Source organism: Mustela nigripes, chromosome 6 (genome assembly GCF_022355385.1).
Source record: "Mustela nigripes isolate SB6536 chromosome 6, MUSNIG.SB6536, whole genome shotgun sequence".
Lineage (NCBI taxonomy): Eukaryota > Metazoa > Chordata > Mammalia > Carnivora > Mustelidae > Mustela > Mustela nigripes.
The window spans coordinates 73130842-73152774 of NC_081562.1; the positions used below are offsets into that span (position 1 = coordinate 73130842).

General features: G+C 37.9%; 1 protein-coding gene across 6 annotated transcripts in view; it reads left to right on the top strand.

Annotated features, from left to right (window-relative positions):
• Window positions 1–21933, top strand: part of BICD1 (BICD cargo adaptor 1) — a 222743-nt gene that overhangs the window by 159417 nt on the left and 41393 nt on the right. For 5 of the 6 annotated variants that reach the window (XM_059402866.1, XM_059402858.1, XM_059402861.1 and 2 more), the window contains exons 4-5: window positions 7194–7619; window positions 19519–20613. In XM_059402866.1, coding sequence (XP_059258849.1) covers window positions 7194–7619; window positions 19519–20613 — 1521 coding nt within the window. Of the gene's footprint in view, window positions 1–1417; window positions 1574–7193; window positions 7620–19518; window positions 20614–21933 lie in introns of those variants that run through there. The other variant, XM_059402862.1, reaches the window with a different exon arrangement.

The following is a 21933-nucleotide window of genomic DNA, read 5'->3' on the forward strand; positions in this document are numbered from 1 at the left end:
GATGAAATCCCAGTAGTTCATTTTTTCCCTTGCTTCCCTTGCCTTTTTCAGCTGACATTTAAAAGGCAAACCTAGAAGGATGATTTACAGGAGAGTTTTATTGGGTAAGACACAGAATCTTAGTTGATCCTTTAGCTTGTGTTAACGTATTTTAGGTGGAAGTGGAATGTATTATAATCCATTTAAACTGACAACTTATCATTAAAAGGAATCCCTTCTCTCTGTCTGTCTGTCTCTCTGTAAATTGCTTTTAAATCATACTTGGAGAGGAATTATGAAATACAAATAAATAAGAATAAAATTAGAAAGATATTTCTGTTTTTTTTTTTTCCAGCAATAATGTAACCAAAAACATTGCATGTCTACACTTAAATAATTTTTTTTGGTAGTGATGGTTTAGCAGCTTAATTGCTTTATTTTCCTGATTGGTTTGCATTGTGGTTTGTTACAGTAAGTAACAAAAGTCTTAGTAAATTAGTAGGTAAACTTAGAGGCCAGCCCAGATGTATGCTTCTACTTCTCCCTTCTAAAGCTCGTATCTCTATACAAAACTATTTTTGGTTTTGACAGATACAAGGGTTAAGAAGAGAAAGAGAGAATCCAGAAGGGGAAAAAATGCATGTATTGACACAATTGAAATTTGATTTCTGATCACTGCCACTTCCTCCAGCTTTGGAATGTTCGGGGAACAAGATGTCTGCCCTGGAGTACCACGGGTGGTTTTAGACCCTTAGAAAGGTTTACCAGGATGTCCCCTCTGGTTTTACCTCAGTCCTTCCCTTTTGAGCACTGACTTACTGTGTGTTTGTGTACTGAGGCTTGACGGTATTGTAAACATCCCTGGTCTCAGCTTGGCTAGGGTCAATGAGCCCACAGTGAAGAAAATCATACTGAGAAGAATTTTTCAAGTATGCTCAGAACTTCTAAAGAAGGTTTTTGTTTTGTTTTGTTTTGTTTTTGGTTACCAGCAACCCTGGTTGCAGAGGATTTGAAGCAAATGTACTTGCAATTCACATATTTAAAGTGGTCATTATTCCCAAATCCTACAAGTCCTCTCTGCTCTCTGCACAGACAGGAGGCTGTAGTCTCCCATCCCTGCATGTGGTGGACTAATTTACTCAAGAGGTTAATTTAGGCCAGTATTAGGTATTTTTGAAAGTCTGCCAAGGTATCCTGTTTGTATTCATTAACCCGGAGGCCGTTTCTGTGGGAATTTGTACTATTAGCCTGGCTGATTACTGTTTATGGTTTACCCAGTCACTGAAATATGGAAATCAAAGGCTTACCTCAGAAGTTTGAAACAAAACAAACAAATGAAAAAATGTACACATCTCTTTAATTTTATTTTCTAGATGCAATATGGTAATTTTCCCAATTAAGTGTCTAATTAATTAACCTGAAATTATTTCCTCCACAGAAGGCCATTCTGTCTTACTTCCTGACAAGTGGATGCCCTGTACAAGTCTCTCCCAGTGAAGAAAATGCTGGGTTTTGTTTTTTCCCTACTATTGGCCTTTATTGACAGGATTTAGAATCCATCATATACTCCGTTTCTTATTAGTGAAGTGTTCAGTAAAATAGTTTATGTACAAATGCCACCGTTTTTTTGTTTGTTTGTTTGTTTGTTTGTTTTTCAAAGAGACGACAATGCTCGCTTTCAGTCTCAAAACTGCTCTGAATGTTCTTTGTACTGAAGCTCCCTATACAAAATCTACTTCTGCCATCTGGGTTGACATTTCTCTTGAGTAGCCAAGCTACTAACATCATAAAATGCTTAGCTATATACTATTTGCTAAGTGACTATTGTTTAAATAGCACTTCTTATTCCCTATATAGTTCCTATAGGTTAGTTTATTTATTTTCCATTCCCCTCAACTATAATACAACATCAAGAACAGAGCCTGCCTGGCCCATAGAAGGCATTAAATAAATATCTGTTGAAAGAATGAGTAAATTAGGTTTTTCTTGCTTATATTCACTCTTCAGCTTAGAAAGGAAACTAAAATCGAAGATTATTGTAATTAACCAAACCAAGTTTTATTTGTGACCCTAAATATGAAATCCATAAGAACATCAGAGAGTTGACTCTGAAAACTTTAACCACATCCCTCTGTGTGCTGACTTGTTTCTGTGTACAATATAAAATCAGGCCCAGCCTTACAAATCCGTTTTATACTTTGATACTTTTGAAAACCGAATTATCTGAAAGAAGTGTAGAAAGAAGCAGCAGCCTAAAGAGAGGTCGAGTTGACTGTCAATTCCCCATCAGAAAAACCCACTGAGGAAGCAAAGCTATGTATTACATCTGTCCACGAAGAGACCCACCTTGACAGAGCCTCAGTAATTTCTCAAAATGGGAGGTTTAGAGAAAGGCTGTTCATAGGGTTTTAGGGTCTGGACTGGGTTTTGGATGGTGGGAAACTGGTTGGGATAGGTAGAGTTTATGACATAATGACTCTGTTGAGGGGCATAACAGAGTGAAGGTCTTTTACTTGGGTCTTGCCTTGTTTTCATTGGGTCTCATCTTTTAGAAGAGTATTTCCCACAAGCAGTTAAGTGTTCTATGCTTAGTCTCAGTATTGGTTAATATAAGGTTAACAGGAAAATTTGTCTGGCCCCAGTGTTAACTACCGGGGCAGGAAATTATGTCAGCTTCCATTTCTAGAGATGTACTTGTGGGAGGTAGGGGAGAAATAATAAATCCTATGTCCGCAGTATCTCACATACTGAACTAAAGCACTCAGTAGTTATCTAACCATTGAAAACACTTGTTAAAATTAATAATTCAACCATACTGATATTATGAAGAACATTTCTTCCAGGGATATGTCTCTAGATCAGGAAATAATATCATAAGAGACCTAGGGAACATATTCAGTTTGATTTCATTTAACCAGTGTTTCAAGAGTATATTTCTATGAGTCCATGTACTTTTTTTAAGGACAAAAGATATGGTCACTGTCTTAAAGAATGTATAGTCCCAGAAGGGAAGGCAGTTAATAGACTCATAACCATCCATGTAATTGCATATTAAAAGCAATGATTATGATACTTACCCCCCAACCATCATGTAGTTAAATAGAAAAAAAAGTTACTAAACTATGAAGTTGCTAGAAGGAATTGCACCAAAGTCCTGATTTTTGTAATGGTGACTACTTTGATGCTATCTTAAAAATGTCAGGCTTTTTTTTTTTTTTTTTTTTTTTTTTTTATGGAGCCCAATTAGAGGCTTGAACTCATGACCCTGTGATCAAGACCTAAGCTGTGATCAAGAATCAGATGCTTAGCTGACTGAACCACCCAGGTGGCCCCAGATATCAGTTTTTAAGTGTCTTCTCATTCCTGTTTCTTGGTGCCTCCACTTTTTGGGGGGCTCAAATGATCTGATTCAGCTTTATAGTAATGGCACCAGAAAGGACTGATCTGTTTGCCTGAACAAGTCAATAAGGACTTTGGAGTTAGGATCATATTTTTTATACTGGTCTTGAAGGTCGAATAAGAGTTTTCCAGATGATAACCTTGGCTAAGGCAGAGAAACATGAAATAGCTGCATGAATATTAGGAGGCTGAACCACATTGGAATGAGTAGAGTGAGTGGAGGTGACCAGAGAGAGAGAGATCAGGTTTTATATGACGTCTACCATCAATTAAATATGGATTACAAAATTTAAAAATCTACGATGCAAACTAAATTAATGTCTTCAAGTCTAGCCCAGGAATCAGTAAACTTTTTCTATAAAGGCCAGATAGTAAATATGTTAGGTTTTATATGTCTAATATATCTCTAACAGTGTCTCTTCCAACTACTACATTCTGCTCTTGTAGCATGAAAGTAGCCAGAGACAAAATAGTGTGACTGTGTTCTAATAAAACTTTATTCACAAAAATTGGTTGGTAGTGGGCTAGATTTCATCCAGAAGACACAATAATATTAGACAATCCCTGTCCTAAGCTATCAGTCTAACAAGGATTACAGAATAAAAGTTCCACAATGCAAACTAAAGAAGTCTCTGCAAATGTACGCTATCAGATAATTTGGGAGAATCAGAGGATTGATTGAAATACTAGGAAAGGGTAGCAAGCAGGTATCCTGAGTTGCCCAGGGAAAGGAAAAGAGAAGATCAGGAGAAAGATGACTTTACAGCTTATAAGCAAGCCTAGAAGGAACCATGAAACAAGGACCCAGATTCTGTTATCTCAGACGGTTTTTATGATTTGAGTCTTTTCTGTCACGGACATGTGGAATTCCAGTAATCTTGTATAGCAGTGAGCACTGGTTGTCCATCAGTATCCATTGTTCCCTCTCCCAGTGTGATTACCCTGTGTTTGTCTGTATGTTTGTTTTTATTTATTTGAGAAAGCAAGCAGGGAGAGGGGCAGAGGGAGAGAGAGAGAAAGAATCCATAAGCAGAATTCCTGCTGATTGAAAATCCCAAGACCCTGAGATCATGACCTGAGCTGAAACCAAGAGTCAAGCACTCAACCATCTAAGCCATTCAGGCGCCCTTGTTACTCAGTTTTTAACTGAGCTTAAGGCTATGTGGGGTAAAGACAAGATTCTTCACCTCCCTTGTAAGTAACTGTCATGTGTTTAGTACTGGCCACTGGGGTCTAAGAAGTGTATGAACACCTTTTGAGATATGTCCTTAAAGAGAAAGGGTGTTCCTCTTACTTTGACCCACTGCTTGAAACATGATCAAGGTGGCAAGGTGCCTTAGATCATATGGACCAGAGTAGGAGGTAGTATAATAGGATAGAAGATGCCCGGGGCACCTGGGTGGCTCAGTAGGTTAAGCCTCTGCCTTCAGCTCAGGTCATGATCTCAGGGTCCTGGGATCGAGCCCCGCATCAGGCTCTCTGCTCAGCAGGGAGTCTGCTTCCCCCTCTCTCCTGCCTGCCTCTCTGCCTACTTGTGATCTCTGTCAGTCAAATAAATAAATAAAATCTTAAAAAAAAAAAAAAGACGCCTGGTTCCTGGATGACCTCATGGAACAGAGAATCCTACTGGCCCTTGACTGTCTATTTCCATAGTGTTACATGAGAGAAAGCCAAATGTTTATTTAGACTCAGTCATTCTTATATATGTCTCTGTTACATCAGCCTAAACCTACATCTGACTTAAACCTATGTCAAAACTGTTATCCTAACCTTTACAAGACAAGCCATTGCACTGAGATTATGTGAAGAAGGGTAGGGTGGGGTGTGGAATATAAAGAAGAGAAAATGGCAATGGTCTATGATCCCTATTCTTTCATTTTAAAAAATATTTCTGGGGGTGCTTGGGTGGCTCAGTCAGTTAAACTTATCTGCCTTCAGCTCAGGTCATGATCCCAGGAATCCTCTGGCTTCCTGCCCCATGAGGAGTTTGCTTCTGCCCCTTCTCTGTCTCTCTCTCAAATAAATAAAATCTAAAAATAAAAAAATAATTTAAAATATCTCTTAAAATATAAGTTTAATAATATAAACAGTAAAATAAATGTACAACCAAGCACAAAGTTTATACTAGTATCTAATATCATAATGACTTTATGATAATACCTTTTCTAGTTTACTTTTTCATTCACAACAGCAAATGCTTGTTGAAGAGTGGAATTCTCTTGAAACACAATGATGGAATATTGAAGCACTGAGGGACACGTAGGAGCATGACAAGTATTTCCTCCTTCTGAGGAGACCACAGTATAGTTGTGGAGATAAAATATTTATTAAAAAGTGGAATGTCATTAGTGCCATGGAAAAGGCCTCAAGGAAGGCCTGTCAGTTTAGAATATAGATCTCTTTCCTCTGTGGGCTTTCATGACCAAGAGAGTGTTTACACAGGCTATTTGGCTCTTAATTCAAAGGACTATCACATTGATAACAATATATATGTATTTTTTTGTTATCAGATAATCAGTACCTCTATTCCATATTCTATCCGTTAGCACATAAAATTTTTCTTTGTTTCATTTTACTTGCAAACATATTTTGTTGAGATTAAATTCTTAGTGTGATCTTTTAGCTAATCTATCTCTGAATATAAAAATTTCCTTATCATTAATAATTAAATAAAACAGTAATAGTGATGGTAAAATATTTTCTTGGTTTTATTCTGATAAACTTTTTGTTTTTTTAAAGATTTTATTTATTTATTTGACAGAGAGAGCACAGCTAGAGAGGCAGGCAGAGGGAGAGGGAGAAGCAGGCTCTCTGCTGATCAGGGTGCCCGATTCGGGGCTCAATCTCAGGACCCTGGGATCATGACCTGAGCCGAAAGCAGTCCCTTAACCAACTGAGCCACCCAAGCGTCCCTGAGAAACTTATTTCTAAAAAATTCCTGGGGGCGCCTGGGTGGTTTAGTCAGTTAAGTGTCTGCCTTTAGCTCAGGTCATGATCTCAGGTCTTGGGATCCAGCCCCTGGTAGGGCTTCTTGTTCATCGTGGAGCCTGCTTCTCCCCCTCCCTCAACCCTTCTCCCTGCCTCTGTCTCTCTTTCAAATAAATAAATAAACAAAATCTTTTTTGGGGGGGTTGGAAATAGGGGCTCCTGGGTGGCTCAGTGGGTTGAAGACTCTCCCTTCAGCTTGGGTCATAATCCCGGGGTCCTGGGATTGAGCCCCGTATTGGGCTCTCTGCTCAGCGGGGAGCCTGCTTCCCCCTCTCTCTTTCTCTGCCTTCCTCTAGGCCTACTTGTGATCCCTGTCAAATAAATAAAATCTTTAAAAAGAAAAAAAAGAAAAGTCCTGGGTTTTTTTTTTTTTTTAAAGCAAACAGTGCCCCCTTTTGGCCATTGGTCCCCACGAAAAGAAATCCTAAAACAGATGACATTTTCATCTCTGCTAAGAATTGAATTTATGTATATAAATTATATATAACTTAAAGTATTTATAAATTTTATAATATATAATATATACATTTTATATAATATAAATTATTATAAATTATGCATAATTTCCAAAGACACCATCCTATGTTACCTGAAGAGTATATATACTGTGTGCCTTTTTAGATTTATTTTGTAGACTCACATTTTATACTGTGTGGTTTTCTGTTTTTCGTTAACATACAGTATTATATTAATTTCAGGTGTACAATATAATGAGTTGGTTAGCATTTTAATTTTTTTATATAGTTAGGTCTACTAGAGTGGTTGATGGCAGTTTTGTAAGACCCAAATTTTAGTTCTATGAATCTTCTTTATCCTGTCTAATTCAGGTTGAATACGAAGGCTTAAAGCATGAGATTAAGCGGTTTGAGGAGGAAACTGTGCTGCTCAACAGCCAGCTGGAAGACGCCATCCGGTTGAAAGAGATTGCGGAGCACCAACTGGAAGAAGCCCTTGAGACCTTAAAAAACGAGAGGGAGCAAAAGAACATCCTGCGGAAGGAGCTCTCTCAGTACATCACCCTCAACGATAACCATATCAGCATCTCTGTGGATGGACTCAAGTTCACGGAGGACGCAAGTGAACCAAACAATGATGACAAAATGAATGGACATATCCATGGGCCCCTTGTGAAACTGAATGGAGACTATCGGACTCCCACTTTAAGGAAAGGAGAATCTCTACACCCTGTTTCTGACTTATTCAGTGAGCTGAACATTTCAGAAATACAGAAGTTGAAGCAACAACTTATGCAGGTAAGATCTCTTTAGGACTGTGAGAGTAGATTTCTTAAAGATTGCGGTCACCTGTTCTGGGATTTTTTTGTTCTCACATTTTACTTCTAGCTTCTTCAACTGGCAACTTTGAACGTACAGTATCTTAGAAAGACATAACAGAATATGTGTTGAAAAGAAAACTCATGGGGCGCCTGGGTGGCTCAGCGGGTTAAGCCGCTGCCTTCGGCTCAGGTCATGATCTCAGGGTCCTGGGATCGAGTCCCGCATCGGGCTCTCTGCTCAGCAGGGAGCCTGCTTCCTCCTCTCTCTCTCTCTCTCTGCCTGCCTCTTTGCCTACTTGTAATCTCTCTGTCAAATAAATAAATAAAATCTTTAAAAAAAAAAAAAAGAAAGAAAAGAAAACTCATTTGCCTCACTTTAAGAAATCTATGTTAGAGAATGGATAAAGAAGATGGGAGATCTATCTATATACATACATACACACACAATGGAATAGTATGCAGCCATCAGAAAAATGAGATCTTGCCATTTGCAATGACATGGATGGAACTAGAGGATGTTATGCCAAGCAAAATAAATCAATCAGAGAAAGACAATTATCATATGATTTTACTGATACAAGGAATTTGAGAAACAAGACAGAGGATCATAGGGAAAGGGAGGGAAAAATGAAACAAGACTAAACCAGAGAGGGAACAAACCATAAGAGACTCAATCTCAGGAAACAAACTGAGGGTAGCTGGAGTGGAAGGGGGGTGGGAGGGAGGAGGGGTGGCTGGGAGATTGGGAGATGGGCATTGGGGAGGGTATGTGCTATGGTAAGTCCTGTGAATTGTGTAAGCCTGATGAATCACAGACCTGTACCCCTGAAACAAATTAAAAAAAAAAAAAAGAAATCTATCTTAAACCCACAAAGTGGATTGCAATCAGGTGTGAAAGGAGAAAAAGGTCTCCATCCATTTCTAAGAGAAAAATTCAGAACCTTTACATACAAGTGAAATGATAGAAAAATGAACGTTTCCATCACAAACAACTGTATATATAGCTTCAAGAATAATGGTAGACTTCACAAGAATACCTTAAACTTTAAAAGACATGAAGGACTTTCAGTATGCTAATTAGCCAGGATATCATATGATTCAAAATACAGAACAGGGATAAATCTGAAACCAAGGAGTTGTTATTCCAACATGATTTAGGCCTTAAATTTTTAGCACCTTCAAATTCAAATGCCTTGTGAAGAGTCCTAGCCTTTAAGGTTATCTCGCTATGAAATGGCTTTTCTAGTTTAGGTCTTTCTTCCCTGCCATATCTTAATCCAGTGCTGATAGGAGTCTTGCCTGAGGAACAGCATCACCGCTGTCACCATGGCCTGGGGGCTTCTCACTATTACAAATTGTTGGGCTCCAGCAGACCTGTGGAAGCAGGAATCTGGTTCAACAGGCTGGTCAGGTGATTAGGTTTGAGGCTGAATTTGCATTTGGGTGATAATTAGAGGCTGTTGGAGATTCTGGCAGGCATTTATTTCTATAGCCAATGGGGCTTATACTTTCCTGCCTTTACAGAAATGATGACTAAAAAGTGAAAATAGTAGAAGTAAGAAACTAGAGAACCAGTGATGTTAATAGGTTTATTATTAACAGCACATCGAGAATTAACATATCATACACTTCTACTAGCAAAGAATTCATTTTCACAGTGTTTAAATCAAGAAATCAAGAGGGCATGGCCATGGGAAAAAAATGAATTTCATATAGACTTTTACCTGACTGCGAAGTTCAGTTCTGTTGGGTAATATTTCTCTATGTCTTTTTGCTCAGTTTACACTAATACAACTAGATTGATAGCAAACATATTTTAAATTTTTGCATAATTTGTAAGAATTCATACCCCCCAACTAAATAGAATTAATTTAAAGTTTTTCTTAAACTATCACGTTGATAGCTTTAGTAAACAAAGTTAGTGTACCAAGACTTTTTGTTTCTTCTTTTTATGGTGGCAGTGTAGAAAATAATAGGAAGAGGGGCTTTTATGCACAAAACAGCTCAACAGTTTTCAGCAAGGTCAGCTATTGGCTGAAAACTCAGAGCTGTTTTCTTCGCATTTAATCCTAAATCTAATCTGAAATAATACAAAATTCTGGAAGAGATGAGTCATTTAACAAGAAGAATGCTGAAGATGAGTTCTCAGCAAGAGAGTGGTTCTTGGCTGGAATGTCATTTGCATTTGGGAGGGGGGAAGATTCCTCATTGTCTGAGACTAGTGAGCTGCAAGGGGTCTAGCACTTTGGACCCAACCCATTTAGTGCTAGGTACATCTCTTTAGTCAACTTGATGACCCAGAGTGCCCCAAACATTTCAGATGCTCCAAGGGCCAACCACTAGTTGGGAACCCTTTAGAGGGACAGCATGTTACTCTACCATCAAATGGGGGCTACAGAATACCTTCCTGGTTAGAATGGCTTGATTTATGAGTTAATGTGTGTAGAGTGCTTAGAACAGGGCCAGACACACAGTAAATGCTCAGTGATGGTGAGCTATTATTACTATTTTCAACTCCACAGTGCCTTTCATTTATTAAGCTCTTGATTCATTTAGCTTCTATTAATATTAACTTACTTCTGGAAAGTTTTGCTCGAGGAGAGTCATCTCAGAAGGACTAACATATGTGGTCACTGGTAGGAATACAGAAAGGTAATAGTGTCTGAGGGGGAATTCTTTCTGAAAACTGATGTTCATTTAGCAAAGAGGGAGAGAAAAACATGACTGGTAAGCCTTCCCTCAATACAGCAGAAAACTGTACCAGTGCTTAATTCATGTTGACAGTTTGTCAAGATATAGAGGGGCACAGGGAGGGCTTCATGTTCCAAAATTTGCTCCACGTTTAATTTTAGAAACCAGGCTCAACACAGGAAGGGTTTTGCAGCTTCCAGCCGCACAACCTACAACACTAACGTGTAATTTTGTTTTAGACAAAGTAGCCATCTTTTGGTAAGCAACATTTTTAAAAAAGCATATCAACTTTTTCTAAGAATATATTTCATTGAGTACAAATATAGCAGAATACATCTTTTCATGCATAATTTGTCTATATAATCGGACAGATTTTCCTTAGCTATGCATCCCCTAAGTTTAATTTATGTAAATAAGTAAATTATAAAGAACATGCCAGGATATACTGCCTAGAAGTGATTGCATTTGTGTTTGATCTTAATGTTTCACCATGTTAATGTTAGAGCATGACATTTAATAAAGTTAATAAAGTTATAATAAAGTTAATAAAGAGTATGAAAGTTCTGATATTCAACAGTACTAATACACCTTGCAGTATATACTGTGTATCAGTGCCACTCTCCTGGATGGTCCAAGGAGCAAGCAATAAAGCGCACTTTAGGTGCGGCTCTCTGAAATGCTTGGGGCCAGGTGTGTTTTGAAATTAAATGTTCAGAATGTAGAAAGGTAATATGCAACACGTGTGATATATTTATGACATCCCTAATGCAATGGGGTGCAGCAGTGAATGATCAAAAAGTATAAACGTTTCTGTAGTGCAACATGTGGTTATTCACGCTAAGAGCAGAAAATGAGGACCAGAAAAGGTCTCTCATCAGTCAGGTGCAATTTTGCTGCTGGAGAAGTCTAGAGCTGTGAGTTAAGAGTAGACTTTTATTTAAAGCCACTGGAGATTTAGAAGTTACAGCTGTCTGGGGCATGGCAATTGCCATACTGTGCTGCAGTTCGCTGGCTTGTGTATCTCAGTTTCTAATATCAGCATACTTTGGATATCACAGCTTGTGTTTTCATAGTTCCTTGTTTTTTAGGATTTCTTTTGGCTGGGTTCCAAAGTACCTTGAAATCGAACACCAGTGCTTCGTTATTGTTGACAGTTTGTGGAGATATATGGGGGCACAGGGAGGGATCTAACACACTGTACCAGGGAATATGCAGCTTTTAAATTGTTGTTCTTAAAATTACAGAAACCTTTTGAAAACAGCATACCCAAGTCGAAGAGATCATACTGCCATCTGCTGGGAAGTGGTGATAACTAATACGAAAATCTAGGACAACTGTAATTTAGAGTAATTCCCAGAGTTGTATTGCCCTCAAGACTCAGTTATTTCGAATAGACTATACAGCTGACCCTTGAACAACACGGATTTGAACTGCATCGGTCCACTGACATGTAGTTCTTTTTGCGTAAATACAATATAGTACTGTAAAGGTGTCTCTTACGATCCTTAACTTTTTTCTCTAGCTTACTTTATTGTAAAAAAAAGTATATAATACACGTAACATTCAAAATATGTATTAGTAGACTATTTATGTTATTGGTAAGGCTTACAATCTATAGTACTGCATTGTTCAAGGGACAGCTGTAATTGATATTTTCCAGTGACAGCCAAGTACCTTAATTAGTTTTATTAGAATGAAAATAAGTAGATCCTGTCTGGGGAAGCTAAATTACTTAATCTATTTAAAGGAGTCTCTCTGCTTGTACTAAAATTTCTGCCTTTGATAGTCTCTGTTTAACCTCACATTGCAGAGAGTCAAACTAGGGAGAAAACTCTTCAGATTTTTTTTTTTCAATATCATACCAGCTATATAATTTCACATCTAATGTGACAAAACAGCAATGTTTCTATGAAACTGAAACTGATGTTCTATTGTATCCTCACGGATGTGAAAGAAATAAAGATTCATATTATATATTTAGGTCTACTCTATTGAAGACTATTTTGATTTTTCCTATAATGATGGTAAGTGGTCAGTTTGCTGTTATGTCCACTAAGAGTTCAGAGCAATTTATATATATTTGCTTAATTGGTTGGTGTTATAACAACTGTTTGAGGTAGAGAGTATTATTATCCCCATTTTACAGAGAGGCAAATTGAGGCACAGATATGTTATTATCATTTGCTTAAAGTCAAGAACTTAGTAAGTAAATTTGCTACAGAGAGCAAGTCAAACAAGTTTAATATTCTCTGTGCTTAACAAAGACAGAATATTTATGGGGTGAAATTAATTAAAAGAAATTTAGGCAGTTTGTGTCTTTTAAAACTTAAAGTGACAAATAAAATTTTCTAGGGCAGAGTTGACAACCCATTAAACTATTACAGATTTTATAAAGGTTACCTTTAATGTAAGCTTTATTGGTAAATGTATTTCTCAGAAGAACTTTTTCTACCACATATCAGAAAACATAAGAAGAGCATCTCTTGTCACAACAGCAAGGGAAGAGTCTTTGTGATCTTTTTTAAGAACAACTTTTTAGAGATATAATTTATATCCACCCAGTTAAAGTGTGTCAATGATATTTGTTTGTTTGTTTATTTTAAAGATTTTATTTATTTATTTGAGAGAGACAGACAGAAATAGTGACAGAGAGCATGAGTGGAGAGTAGAGGGAGAAGCAGTCTTCCAGCTGAGCAAGGACCCCAATCTAGGGCTCCATGCCAGGACCCTGAGATCATGAACCTAAGGCAGACGCTTAACCAACTGAGCCACCCAGGCGCCACTCAGTGGTTTTTAGTTTACTTACAGATCTGTGCAACCATCACCACAGTCAATTTTAGAACATTTTCATCACAACAAAAATAAACTGTGTACCCATTAGCCACTCCACCCCTGAGCAACCACTAATCTACTTTATGTCTTGATAGATTTCTCTGGTCTGGACATTGGATGTAAATGGAATCATACAACAGATAGCCTTTCATGACTGGCTTTTTCCACTTAGCATAACATGTTTGTGGTTCATTCATGTTACAACATATATTAGTACTTCATTCTTTTTATTGTCAAGTAATATTCCATGTTTGGATAGACCACATTCTAAATTTCCATTTATCAGTGATGAACATTTGAATTGTTTCCACTTTTTGACTCTTCCGAATAATGGCATGAACATTTATATACTACTTTTTGTGTGCACATATATTCTGATTCTCTTTGGTTTATGCCTAAGAATGGGATTGCTAGGTCATATGGTAACTCAGTGTCACCAGATCAACTTTGCACTAGGTTGATCTTTTTCACAGTTCTTTCCTTTCAGGACCCAGACAGGCATTGGCAGAATTGCTTCACTTCAAGCAGAGGAGAACAAGCTATTTATTTATAAGTTCTATTTGTGCATGTCGATACTATGTATACCATTACAAGAATCACACCCAAGCATTCAAATGTCAAATTGAGAGTCCGTTGACCAGGATAAAGGCGATGAAAATTAATAGCCTACGAAACAGCTTTTTGGCTTCTTTTCCTATAAAAGTCTTAATATGAATGTCAAATTCTGATTATCTTTTCTTTTGTTCTTCCACAAAAGAATCTATCAGTATTCAATACATGTAATTGTGCTTATTTAAAAGATGAACCCTCAGGATGCCTGGGTGGCTCAGTGGGTTAAGCCTCTGCCTTTGGCTCAGGTCATGATCTCAGAGTCCTGGGATCAAGTCCTGCATCAAGCTCTCTGCTCAGCAGGGAGCTTCCTCCTCTCTCTCTGCCTGCCTCTCTGCCTACTTGTGATCTCTCTCTGTCAAATAGATAAATAAAATAAAATACATTTATTAAAAAAAAAAGATAAACCCTCAGTGAAATTAAAAAAATTTCTGTGGGAGGGATACCCGGCAGGCTCAGTAAGTAGAACATATGACTCTTGACCTAAGGGTCATGGGTTTGAGCCCCACATTGGGAGCAAAGATTACTTGTAAAAAATATTTCAATTGGACATAATAACAACAATAATAATAAGCATATACTGTATATTTACACTGGATTACAGAGTTCACAAATTCTGCATTTAAGTTCTCTGGCAAAGCAACCAGTCCTACTGTAAAAAAATTAAAATCCTCAGTTCCAGGTAGAAGATGAAGATTGTAGAAAGAGAAATAAAGCAACCATTCTTAGTCACTATAGAACATGATAATTAAACCAGCAAGTGTCTCTTGGATAAGTTCTTCATAAATGGAGAATAAAATAGTACACTTAAAATGAATAGAAATTTTAATATTTGAAGTCCTTTGCTTTTATTAATTCAAAATGCAAGATATCTTAAATAGTTTATGGATTGCTTCTGAAATCCAAATACAATTTAAGGTACTCCAAACTTCAATAGCTGAGTGAAAATAATAATCAAGCTGGAGTTGTATAAAATTACCCACCATTTAGTCATCTTTGGAGGGAAAGCAGACCAGTCATAACTATCTGGAAAAATGTGTGTGTGTAAATTTGGATATCACTCTCTGTTCAAGGGATTCCACCAGAAATGCACTGAGTGTGTGGAAGAGCCATACATGAAAGAGACAATATTCTATCTGATGTTTTCTAGAGAGGCTAACCTAAGGAGCCTGATTGATTTGTCTTTTAGTCTTAAAAAATGTTATTTTAAAATCAGAATTGGCAGAGCACAGATTGGAGCTCTCCTAATGGCATTACCTCTTTCGTTATAACATTTTTCCCTCTAAAAATGAGGTTGAAACACTTCCGTACATTTTGTTCTAGTCCAATTTTTATTTTATTAAAAGCTTTTTTTTTTTTTTTTTAAGTAGGCTCCAAAACCAGTGTGGAGCCTGCTGCTGGGCTTAAACTCATGACCCCTAGATCAAGGGTCAGATACTTAACTGACCCACCCAGGCACCCCTATTAAAAGGATTTTTGAGGGGCGCCTGGGTGGCTCAGTAGGTTAAAGCCTCTGCCTTTGGCTCAGGTCATGATCCCAAGGTCCTGGGATAGAGCCTCACATCAGGCTATCTCCTCAGTAGGGAGCCTGCTTCCTCCTCTCTCTCTGCCTGCCTCTCTGCCTACTTGTGATCTCTGTCTGTCAAATAAATAAACAAAATCTAAAAAAATAAAAATAAAAAAAATAAAAGGCTTTTTGAGAATACCTTTGTCGAGGCGTTAAGTGTCTGCCTTCTGCTCAGGGTATGGTCTCAGGGTCCTAGGACTGAATCCTGCATGGGGGTGGAGGGGTGGGGGGGACCCTGCTCAGCAGGGAGTCTGATTCCCCCTGCCTCCCCCCCCCTGCTCATGAGTGCTCTTTCTCTCTCTCTCTCTTTCAAGTAAATAAATAAAATCATAAAAAAAAAAAAAAGAAAACAGCTTTGTCTTTTGTAATCATGTATACTGATCAAATGATGTTTAGGCTTTTCAGAGCAAATTCACTTAATTTTCAAGAGAAAAAGAAAACTCCTAAAATAATCTATTTTCACTGAGATTATATGCAATATCAATAACAGAATATTTAGGATTTATTTTTTATTTTCTATCAAAATTGCAAATAACTTGGCTCTTCATCAAGTACCACATTACCTAATTACCTGGGTTTTTCACTTAAAGGTATTGCCCAATAGTCTGGATAAATCAGATCTTCAGCTATGGAATATAATTTGTTACACCTAGTGAAACCCAACTAAGGGGATTTGTATTAGAATATATCTTGACTCTGAAAGGAAAGAGTTGCTTTTGCAACTACAGATACAAATCTGTGAAACAAATGTGTTTGGCATAAAGAAATATTTTGGTCCTGGCAATGACCAGCTACCCAAATGTTAACAATGGTTAACATTATAATAGCTTGAACATTATCTTCACTGTCTTACTCAATCATCCTTTTTTAATTGCTTAAACTGTAGCTTGCCCAGAGCCACGTAGCTAGGTAAATGTTGGTGCCAAAATTAGAGCTGAGTTCTCAGATGCTACAGCCCCAGTAGACTTTCTTTTTTAATCTGTTATACTATTTTTTTTGAATATTTTGGTTTCTGTAGCCATAATATGTAACCTGTGGATTGTGTTCCAGATCTGGGCAAGTACTGTGTCATAAAATCAAAGCTACAACTTAGAAGCCTCTGATAATAATTTAAAATAATAAAACTGTATTTTTCATTCTAATTTCATGACCTACCACACAGGCAGACCTTGCTTTGCATGAAATTGCTAGGCCATAAATGATTGTGCAAGCTGAAACGATGCAAAACAAACTCATAATTAATAGAGAAATGGAGAAAATTCAATTGTTTCGTGACCCTTTCTTTTTTTTTTAAAGTAAGCTCAGTGCCCAATGCTTGAACTCATAACCCCGAGATGAGGAGTCTCATGCTTTTACCAATTGAGCCAGTCAGGTGTCCTCTGTTTTATGATCTTTAAAATGCTAATCAAAAACTCTCATACAGTTTGTTATAAATATATAAAAAAATGAAAAAATAATACAATGACTCAGTACACTGTAATCCAGAAAATAGAAACATAAAGTTTTTCTTGTTTAAAAAACTTACCTTTAAAATAAAAACTTACTCCCCCCCAAAAAAACTAGGGAAATTAACTTTACATTTTATAGAATACCAAAGATATCCAAGCTTTTGAAACAAAAATTTAAATTGTGCCTATACCCCCCAACAAACTTACCAACTACAGTTCAGTCTTACCTTCTTCTCATCATATGTTTTATGATAGGAGAAATCTTTTCTATGCTTTGGTAAATTGTCATACTTCTGTTTGGATCAACTTTCAATCTCCTATCCGTTGCACTTTCAATGTCTGAAAATACCTCTGAGAGTACATTGAGTGTGCCCTTGTCACTTCCTCTAGGACATTTTTATCCTTTTTGTAACAACTACTTTTTTTATTCTTGTTGATGCATTCTCCATCACCAACTGCTTTGACTACATATCTAAATTCTTTCAAATGACATCAGTGTCAACACTGTCACATTCAACGATTTCTTCCGTAACTCCATTTATATCTGACTCGGATTTCATTTCCAGTGTTGTCATCACTTTGTTTCTCTGCTGCTCGTTCTTTCTTTCCTTCCTTTCCTTTTTCCTCGCCTTCCTTTCCTCCCTCCCTTTTTCTTTTTTCTTTTCTTTTCTTTCTTTCTCTCTCCTTCTCTTTCTTTTTCTTTTCTTTCTCTCTCTCTCTCTCCTTCCTTCCTTCTCTTTCTCATTTCCCTTTTTTGGACTACCGATTTTGGTAAAACCTCAGGTGGGTTTACCACCGGGAGACAAGAAGACAAGAGAACACAGCTTACACTTTGCTCTCTGTGAATGAACTGAATAACAGATACACCGTGACCAATCACGGAAATACTTTGAAAGAAGTGATATGATGGGTAATTTCATAATTTTGTAAACTTTGTAAATGGAAGCAGCAAAGTTTATACCTACACAGAGCTCACAGTTAATGTACTGTGTATTGGGGGACCTGTGTTTTAACTAACCATGGTCACTGAAATTCATGCATACTAGAACCTTAAGTGAGGACTGTCTACATATGATAATAATATGAAAGATATTATACCACAAAGGATCATAAAAATACTACTTACTGGGGCACCAGGTAAGTGCAGACTCTTGGTTTTGTGATCTCAGGGTCATGATATTGACCCTGTATAGGGCTCTGCACTCAGCACAGAGTCTGCTTAAGACTCTCTCTCCCCAACTCCCTCCCCCTGATTCCTCCCACCAGGCTCTCTCTCTCTTTCTCTCTAAAATAGATAAATACGTCTTTTAAATTTTTTTTTAAAAATGAAGTTTGGTGATATCTCAAGCTATTAAAAAAACTACTACTACTACTATACTGAATTACAAATTTATAGATAGGTATAGATCTCCTAAAGTAATATGCTAGTGTTTTATTCATTATAGTTTAAGAATTGTTATTTATCATGCTAGTAGAATAATTTTACTTACCTCCTAGCAATTTAGACGTTTGGGGGGTTGTAATGTACGATCCAGGAAAATTAAAAAGTTCAAATTGATAAATTCCTTTAGATAGAAAAACATTCAACATCAATCCATTATCTTTAAAGCAGGTCTCAATAATATTTGCTTATTGAAAACACATTTATGTTTTAAGCATGTAAAAATTTTAATTCATAATGATTACCTATATAGAGGGACAGAAAATGTTTTTTTAAATTCTCCTATTATAATTTCTTATATATTTATATTTAATGAGACCATATTTTATATTGACACCAGAATATTTTTTTTTAAGATTTTATTTATTTATTTGACAGACAGAGATCACAAGTAGGCAGAGAGGCAGGCAGAGAGAGAGGAGGAAGCAGGCTCCCTACTGAGCAGAGAGCCCGATGTGGGGCTCGATCCCAAGACCTTGAGATCATGACCTGAGCCGAAGGCATAGGCTTTAACCCACTGAGCCACCCAGGCGCCCCAACACCAGAATATTTTTCAATATACAATAATACTATCATATAATAACAAAACTGTCATGTTATTCAAATAAATTGTTAATTTTTAAGATTCCTATTTGAACTGAAGGAATTGAAATGATTTGTAAATTGTTCTTTTAATCCTAAAACTCTGTGTTCTCTGACTTTTATATCAAAAGCTATCAAATGTAGTACATGTCTATTTGGGGGATTAAATTTCCTTTTATTTTAAGGGAATGGTTAAGGTTCCTAGTATTATTTAGTAAGTTAAAGCCTCAGGTGTTAAATCTGATTTGGGGTTGAGCTCTCAGAAGGAAAGGGTGATACACAGGCACCTTGAGACAGTCACTTCTCCCACAGGAACTAAGGAACAGATATTCCCTAGGGCTCTCAAAATAAAGACAGTGCCAAGTACTTATCTCTTGACATCATGTTATATTTTCTACAAGGTGTTAAAAGATAAAAATAAGATTGTTTGAATAACATTCAAGTTTCATGAGTGTATGTGTATAATGCATGAGAATTTGGATAAGTAAATATGCATAGTATAATTCTTTTAAAATGATGTACTTTTAGACTGATTGACTTACCAGAACTGCTGAAGTAAGAAAACCACTCCAATTTACTTTGAAGTATTTGGGATATTGGCTGTGCTGCAGTTCTGTGAGATGTATACATGCCTGACAGTGAAGGGATCAAGTGCATCATTGGCACTGCACTGAAGTCATTCACAGACTTTGTTTTGCCATTGCAGGTAGAGCGGGAAAAGGCCATTCTTCTGGCCAATCTCCAGGAGTCACAGACACAGCTGGAACACACCAAGGGAGCACTGACAGAGCAGCATGAACGGGTGCACCGGCTCACAGAACACGTTAATGCCATGAGAGGCCTGCAGAGCAGCAAAGAACTCAAGGCTGAGCTGGACGGGGAGAAGGGCCGGGACTCAGGGGAGGAGGCCCATGACTACGAAGTGGACATCAATGGCTTAGAGATCCTTGAATGCAAATATAGGGTGGCAGTAACTGAGGTGATTGATTTGAAAGCTGAAATTAAGGCCTTAAAAGAGAAATATAATAAATCTGTAGAGAACTATACTGAAGAAAAAGCCAAGTATGAGAGTAAGATCCAAATGTATGATGAGCAGGTTACAGGTCTTGAGAAGACCACCAAGGAGAGTGGAGAGAAGATGGCCCACATGGAGAAGGAACTGCAAAAGATGACCAGCATAGCCAATGAAAATCACAATACCCTTAATACAGCCCAGGATGAGTTGGTGACGTTTAGTGAGGAGCTTGCCCAGCTTTACCACCATGTGTGTCTGTGTAATAATGAAACCCCCAACAGGGTCATGCTGGACTACTATAGGCAAAGCAGAGTCACTCGTAGTGGCAGCCTGAAAGGGCCTGATGATCCCAGGGGACTTTTATCTCCACGATTAGCCAGGAGAGGTGTGTCATCCCCAGTAGAAACAAGGACCTCATCTGAACCAGTTTCAAAAGAAAACACAGAGGCCAGCAAAGAACCAAGTCCAACCAAGACCCCCACAATCTCTCCTGTTATTACTGCCCCACCATCATCTCCAGTATTAGACACAAGTGACATCCGCAAAGAGCCAATGAATATCTACAACCTTAATGCCATAATCCGGGACCAAATCAAGCATCTGCAGAAGGCTGTAGACCGGTCCTTGCAACTGTCTCGTCAAAGAGCAGCAGCACGGGAGCTGGCCCCCATGATCGATAAAGACAAGGAAGCCTTAATGGAAGAGATCCTCAAGCTCAAGTCCCTCCTGAGCACCAAACGGGAACAGATCGCCACACTGAGAGCAGTGCTGAAGGCCAACAAACAGGTGATCTCATCCTACTGACAACGCATGCTAGCTACCACTTTCTTAACTAGTTAATTCTTTAAGGTTTCTGAGTGTCCATTAGCATCAGGATGAGAGTTCAGATTCCTGGTCAGCAGCGGAATAAATCAAACTATGTCCCAGTGCCAGATCAGAATGTGAGAATTATTTTTCAGTGAGTGAGTGGATGGTCTGGGGGAGTAAGGATGCCCCGTAGAGAGCGGTAGAGGTGCCGCAGTTAAAGCAGGACCCCAGGAGAATCCAGTTGCAGATGTAGAATGGCAATTCAGGCAGTACTTAGCTGGAGTCCAGCAGTCACTGAGTGGAGAAACAGGAGCTGGAGGGATGGCAGAATAGGCTGTCAGGGCAGCTCTCACCAGGGAGGTGCTGGCAAGGGGCCAGAGCAAACAGGTCTGGAGAGAGACAGAGATAGAGATAGAATGTCCACTAGCCTTGTCAGTGGCCACATACCTAAAACTTGGGTTCCAGTGGGATGTTAATTCATCTGACCTAAAGCAGTAGAAAAATTTTCCTAATGGTAGATCTTGTCCTTCTGGAATAAGTTGGAATGCTACGACAGGACCTTATGTAACTGATCCCTAAATCTCCTTCATGACTGAATTTTGTTGTCCACCCTTCAACTTTACCTGGGTGGGAGTGCTATGATATATAGGTGGAAAAATACTTTTAATTTCTGTTTAGTTTCTCAGGTAAACCTTGAAAGGTACATTGGAGAAGGGTGCTAATAAAGGGTGTTGATAAAAGAGAAACAACAAAGCATCAAATACCTTCTTGCAAACGTAATCAGGGCTGGTGTTGGGGGGTGATTTCAGATGTAATGCTCCTTCTTTTGCCCTTATTTGGGGGGAAGCACACCATTATTATGTCATCCACAATGCAGCATTCTAGCATCTTTATCTTCAGTTACCATAAACCCACTGATGTAAATGGGAGGTCTATCACCCAAGCACTAATATTGTCTGCACTATAAATATGCTTTATATAAATCTAAGGGCTAATTAGGACCTTCTTTTGTGCCGTCACTTCAGGGAAATAGAAAAGATTAGGATGAATAAAGGATTTGTGAGAGATCTGATTCCAGTTTTAGGTCAGAGTGAAAGAATCTGTTGCCATAAACTGCTACAGTCCAAAGACCCAGTGACTTAGAGTGGTCATCAATAACCAATACCATATTACTAATACCATGATAGATAAGGCTTTATCAAAGACATAATGGCTTGTTGGTCAAGCCATTCAAATAACATCTTCGACTTCTTGCAAGTTGAATGTTAACAACCTGGAAACCTAGGTCTATAAATGTCA